The sequence below is a fragment of the Pezoporus wallicus genome, unplaced genomic scaffold (genome assembly GCF_028554395.1).
Source record: "Pezoporus wallicus isolate ANWC-B61680 ecotype Strahan unplaced genomic scaffold, APGP_CSIRO_Pwel_v1 contig_818, whole genome shotgun sequence".
Classification (NCBI taxonomy): domain Eukaryota; kingdom Metazoa; phylum Chordata; class Aves; order Psittaciformes; family Psittacidae; genus Pezoporus; species Pezoporus wallicus.
In genome coordinates this window covers 3,221,274-3,227,786 of record NW_026636248.1, presented here as the reverse complement: position 1 = coordinate 3,227,786, position 6,513 = coordinate 3,221,274, and the positions used below count along the sequence as shown (strand labels likewise).

General features: G+C 39.8%; 1 protein-coding gene across 4 annotated transcripts in view; it reads right to left on the bottom strand.

Annotated features, from left to right (window-relative positions):
- Nucleotides 1–913: 913 nt before the first annotated feature.
- Nucleotides 914–6,513, bottom strand: part of ECI2 (enoyl-CoA delta isomerase 2) — a 29,603-nt gene continuing 24,003 nt past the window's right edge. For all 4 annotated transcript variants that reach the window (XM_057399324.1, XM_057399325.1, XM_057399327.1 and 1 more), the window contains 3 exons: nucleotides 3,338–3,427; nucleotides 1,917–2,060; nucleotides 914–1,143 (listed from right to left, as the gene is read on the bottom strand). In XM_057399324.1, coding sequence (XP_057255307.1) covers nucleotides 988–1,143; nucleotides 1,917–2,060; nucleotides 3,338–3,427 — 390 coding nt within the window. In that variant the 3' untranslated portion in view covers nucleotides 914–987. The remainder of the gene's footprint in view (nucleotides 1,144–1,916; nucleotides 2,061–3,337; nucleotides 3,428–6,513) is intronic.

Below are 6,513 nucleotides of genomic sequence, written 5' to 3'. Positions count from 1 at the left end.
CCAAAGCAGTTTGCTTCTGGCAGGAAGCTGCTCTGCTGCAGCAGCTCCCAATACCTGGTGCTGCTGGCACTCACACCCAGATGAGAAACCAGCATCCACCTCAACCTCTGCTGCTATATACATGCCACTGCTCTTGAGATCAGAGTCTAGAGTACTGAAATTAAAGATATTTTTTTTTCTTCACACTTTTCAGCTCCTTGTCATTGAAAGGACATTTTCTTGACAAGTAACTGCTGTTTCTCCATGATCTCCTTTTGTTGGCATGAGCTTCCAGCAGCCTGCCCCTGTCCTCTGCAGTGCCCGGCACACCCTCTACCAGAAGACATCCACCAATAGTGGAGAAATTTTCTCTTCAAAAATAATAATTTTGTTAATTTAACTCCAAAATAGCTACAGCAAAAGGCTATACTATCTTTGGTGGGATTTTTCTGGGTAATCTAAAGCAATTGGTGGAAAAACCTAGTTATGTTTAGAAGCATAAAAATCACAACAAATATCTTTGAGAATCTTCAGGTCAGTCAAGAGAATAGTTTTGTAAGACTATTAAATCAATACACCCTGAGGAACTACTTTCCCTCTCACTGAGGATGTTTAACAGAAGGAATAAGAATCAGCACAACAGCAATTGAATACTTCCATTTATTTCTCCATTAATATAGTATTTCCTTCCCCATAGATAAATAAAAAGAATCATTATAAGACAAGTACTGAAGAACTATCAAAATAGAGTGCAATTGCTTCTTTCGGAAAACAATCTGCCTTAGTATTATTTAGAAATATCACTGCTACCTATAAGGTAATGAACCTCTTTTACCCCAACCTGAATATCCATAATGGATCCAAGGTACATAACACTGTGTTTTAGCCCAGTACTCAGATACATACCACATGAAAAGGTATAAGAATCATATTATTGAAGAGAAAGTTTATTAATGGTAAGGGCAGGTTAAGCCACTGCCAGAAGGTGAATTATTTTACTGGTCAAGATTAGAGTTTTGCTTTCTTCTGAAAGAAGCTGACAATAGCATTTATACATTCATCAGACAACCATCTCTCCTTCAGGACTTCACACTCTTTACTGTTGACTGCATGGAGCTTCTCCTTTTCAATACTTCGTAATAGTTGCTTTGACACTGCCAAGGTCTAGAGGAGAAAAACAGGAACATTAGGAAGTTCTGTTTTCTATACTGTTTCATAAAATGGAATAATAAACACTTCGGAATTCAAACCAGACTGTATTAACACTGCTTTTTGTCACCTTTTTGTCAGAAGTAATTATTGCATTTGATCACCAAGACTGCTAATAAGGTGGAAGTGGTTCAGGGAAAGGAAACAGCAGTCCATAATCAGGAGAGATGGGCTTAAGAAGTGAAACCTGTTCAGCTATTTGCAGTGCCAAATGCAACCTACTTTATCAGCAGCTGGCACGAGTGTCTCCTCTTGTACAATGCAAAGTAATATATTGTGACTCATATAGTTTTGCAAAACCTAAACTAGTGAGCAGAATGACTGAATTCAGCAAAAAGTAAAGCCACCCAGCATCATCTTGAGCACCCACAGAGTGCAATTAATATTGTAGACGCAGTGGTAAGGCTCTTAAAACTAAATCATTGCCAAAATAAACACCTCAGAGGAGACATCCAAGGTGTGCACACAGACTGCAGGAAGATTAATTAATTAGTTTTTAAGGCTTTTCAGCCACTGTATACAGTGCACTGTCTTAGAGTCAGCCAGGATAGAAGAGAAGCATCTGCTCTCCTGTAGCAGAGGGACAGATCTGTGCTTAAAGGAAAATATACTGAGCCCTGTTATTTCAATTAAGGACAAAGTAAACCGAGAAAGAAACAAGATAAGTTTGGCAGGAGGATTGGGAATGCTAGAGGCTTACAAGGTGGAGGAAAATTTAAAATACTGACATTTGGGGGGAGGTCTGCATAAGCTTCTAATCTTGCCCAAACTTCCTTCTGAAAAGTGCTCTCGGGGAAGACTTCAGTCACAAGTCCCTGGGCACAGGCTTCTGCTGCAGTCAGCTTTTTATTGAAAAGCAAAAATTCATTCGCCTATATAAAGAAAAGCAGAAAGAGTGATTCAATGAGACACAGGACTTGAGCAACCTGACAGAAAAAGTACAAGCTTCCAAGTCACATTTATTTTACTCTTGCTCATTAATATCTGCCCTCTGAAAAGAGCAGCACAGAATAGATGAGGCTAGAAGGGATATCCACATCCTGTTTAGTTCAAACCCCCTCTTCAAGGAGAGTCAGCTGGAGGAGGCTGCCCAGGGCTGTGTCCTGTCAGGTTTCAAGTGTCCTCGAGGACACCTCCCCTAGGATAAGTACATTTCCCCAAGGATGAAGACTTCACAGCATCTCTGCACAACTTGTTCCCATTTATCACTACCATCACTATAAAGGTATTTCTTAATGTTCAGATGGAATTTCCTGTGTTTCAGTTTGTACCCCTTTCCTCTTCTCCTCTCAAGACAAGATTGGGCGTTGGTCAGCAGAGGGTGAGCAATTGTGTTGTGGCATCACTTCTGTTTCCAGAGTTTTACTCCTTCTCTCTTTTTATTCCCTATGACTATTGTTGTGGTTATTTCTATTACTATTATATTTTACTTCAATTATTAAACTGCTCTTATCTCAATCCCCAGGTTTTATCTTCTTCCATTTCTCCTCCCCATCCCACCCAGAGTGGGAAATGAGCAAGTGCCTGTGTGTTATTTAGTTGCTGGCTGTGGTTAAACTGCAACACACTTTTTGTAGTTATTATAATATAGTTTCCTTGTTTCTGGAGTAGGCAGAGCAAATAAGAGTATGGACAGAAAGCCAATCTATGTTAGAACATATTAGAAAACAGAAGAGGTCTGGAAGTAAATATATAAGTGGACTGCTTCACACTCACATTTGGAGGAATGGTTGAATACAAGTTTCCCACATGATTGGCAGAAGCCCTACAATACTTGCTCCCTTGCCTGAGAAAGGCAGTCTACCAAGACATTTCTTACAACAGCACTTACTTTCTTTTTCACATCATTCCATCCCATTGTTAGACAAAAGATGCAACCTTTCACCATACAGAAATTGTCTCAAGAAGGTGGAGAAAGCCATGAGAAAAAAAAACCTTAACCAGTTTCACAGTATGGCTTTCGAAGTGGTCACTGCTCTATTATAGTGCCTATTCTGACATTGTCATCGCATTTCTTGACCTTTGGTTCAAAAGCTGCAAACAGGAGCTTTCTCTGAGGACTCTTGCTGTGACTCTACTTGCTCTTACAGCTGGAGGATACCAACACACAAAGGTCAGATGATCCCACATAGAGTGCAGACATTCTTACCTTAGCGAAGCCCATGATTTTTGGAAACAGGTAAGAGGAACATCCTTCTGGGCTCTGTCCAAGTTGACTAAACGGGCTGTGAAATGTAGCCTGGCAAAACAAAACGAAATAAAAAACCGAATCAAGCCTCACAACAGAGCTTAAGACTAAAGTAGTAGGATTTAGTTTTCATTGTAAAGTTTCTACTGTGATGGAGTTTACAAGAAATACATTTGAACTGTTACCACAACAGGCTTTAAACACCATCCACTAACACTGCTTCATCCTCTCAATGTACACAAGATCTGACTTTGTATGTGTAATTCACTTCCCTTCTCATAATAATTGATGAAATTACCTTATTTGAATACAGTGCTCAGAGAAACTAATTTGCATGTGCAAAATCTGAAAAGTTAAATCCATAGCTCAAATAACTTAAAAAGCATTTTGCTTGCTGAAGTAATACTACATTTACTCTACTCCTGAAAATTCAAGTCACTGAATCTTCTTTCCTCAAATGTTATGCAAATTTAAAAAAACTTGTGGCAGAAATGCAGCATGGGATCACACGAAACAGTCTCATAATTGCAAGTCAGCACCAAACTACAGAATGTTGTTCTGACAACTCGTATCAACATTAAGCAAAGAAACGTTTGTCTTTATTTAATTTTCATTTAAAAACATGAACTGACACAGAGTGCAAAAGTTGCACTGTAATAGAAGGTAATAATCTCCTGCTGTACTGCAGAGGGCCATACAGTATGACAGACTAATAGACTTCCTAGCAAGAAAGCGGTATTTATATCCTTGTAAGAAAAGATTAGACAACATCTGCCAGGATACAGGCTAGTATTGGTCATGCTTAAGCAAGGGGAGATTAACTATACTGAACTGGTGCCCCATGAACTGGAGCAAAACCCAGCACAGAAGGCAATGCTAACTTACCACCCAAAACACTGATCTGTTGTCAGACTGGGCTGTGCAGTGTGGCTATGCAATGTGGCTGATAAAGACCTGCTCTAGGAATAGATGGCTGAGAATAAAACCAGATCCTGGATATAGCAAAGCTGGCCACTTCAATGCCTAAGGCACTCCAATCTATGAGAGAATGTGAAATTGAGTATTAATTTGTACGAAAATGACCTTACTGCATGGGAGTTCACAATCCTGGAAAGGGAAGAACAGAGAACAAACACTTCTGAGAAGGTGTCCTGAGTTCAGCAGTAGCAGTCATTTTTCTCCTCAGTAGCTGGTACAGTGCTGTGTTTTTCACTTTCAGCCTGAGAATAATGCCGGTAACACCGATGTTTTTAGTTGTTGCTAAATAAGGTTTTCTCCAATCAAGGACTTTCTGAATCTCATCCTGTCAGGGAGGATGGGAGGAAGCAGAGACAGGACACCTGACCCAAACTAGCCAAAGCAGCCAAACTAGCCATTCTATACAACAGCACATCATGCCCAGTATAGAAACTGGAGACAGTTACCCTGAAGGCCCAGATCCCTGCTCGGGTTGGGCTGGGTATCAGTCAGCAGGTGGTGAGTGGTTGTATTCTCTTCCCTTGTTATTTCCCTTACCGTTATTATTATTGGTGGTAGCAACAGTAGTTTGTGTTATACCTTAGTTACTGGACTGTTCTTATCTCAACCCGTGGGAGTTACATTCTTCCAATTCTCCTCCCCATCCCTCTGGGATGGGAGGAAATGGCAGGGGAGTGAGCTAGCGGCTGTGTGGTTCCGAGTTATCAGCTGGGCTTAAACCATGACAGAAGGCTCCAATAAACTTGAAGTTAACAGTAAAGTTCTCAAGAAGACTAACCTAAGCAAAAGGCTAAGTCAGACCCTGCAGAAGTCCCCACAGACCTGCAACTAAGGGCACAAGCAAAACCTGTCCTAGTGCAGGTAAGAAAAAGCAAAAACTATGTCAGACAACTAAGAATGAAACTAATAAGCATGCAGAAAGTAAAAACAAACAAAAATAGGAAAACAAGGCAAAAAAAAGATACATTTTCCCATGATAGCATATACCAAGTATATGACATGAACAAGTGTTTAATTGGCAACTCTAAAGTTAGGGATCTGGCTAGTAGAGCTGATGACAAGTACATAAATCAAATAACATTGTGGGATGTCAAAACAGTAATACAGCTGGCAGAATGTGGAAGAGTTCTGCTGTACTTCTCATCAGTAAGATGCTGGAATGATGCATCCAGTTTATACCACTATGCTTAAAGAACAACTTGAAGGAGCCTAGAGGAATGTGACTGCAGGCCACATGAATAAAAAACAAATGAATTGCAGCTGTTTAGGTAAAAAGAAAAAGAAAAGGAAAAGACAGAGTGGATGTAAAGCTGAGACATATCTAACAGTCTAAGTACACTGATGGCTAAGCGCACTTACAGCTGTTGTAAAGGAGAATGAAAATTGTCTGTTCTTTAGATTCAGAAAGAATAGGTTCACCCTGCAGCAAAGAAAAAGATCAGATGGGAAGGGAGGAAGAGGGAGAACTCAACAACCTCCTAGCAAAAGATCTAGGAACCGGAGCAGACTGAATAAATCACGCACATTATACAAGCATATCTGAAGAGTGATATGGTCCCAGCTGATCCCATAATGGTGCAAACAAAAGGTTTTGGTCCCTTACAACTCAACTGCCTTTAGTCTCATAGCAACAAACCCAGTCCAGCAGGGATTCCAAAGAAAAATCTGATACAGCGCTGAAGCAGGAGTCAAAGTACCACCCATTACAGACATCTCTTGCAACAGGCAGCTTGCCTAGAATTAAGACCTTGGGTTAAATTTATCTGTTTAATAACTTTATATAAATGAACATCAGAGAACATAAAAAATAAGCCATATAATGGGATTTTGTGCTATGCCTTAATATAGCTTTTGGTTATGCACAAAAAAAGAATCTTAAAAAGATTCTTAAAAAGAATCTTAAGTTGAATAAACAAAAGCTTTTCTAAACTTACCTTAGAATTAAGATTAGATAAAATGCCAGTTTCTGCACTTCCATAGTAATCCCACACTTGAAAGGGGCCTTACAACCATCATTTCACATCAGCTATTCTTTACTGTATTCACTAACACAGTAAAGAGTTTCCAAGCTGGAGTCAGTAACTTGATAACTGTAACTATGGCAGGGAAATTCCGTGCTTGTTAACCACTGGATGATGCACCCCAGTGCTAGTAATTAA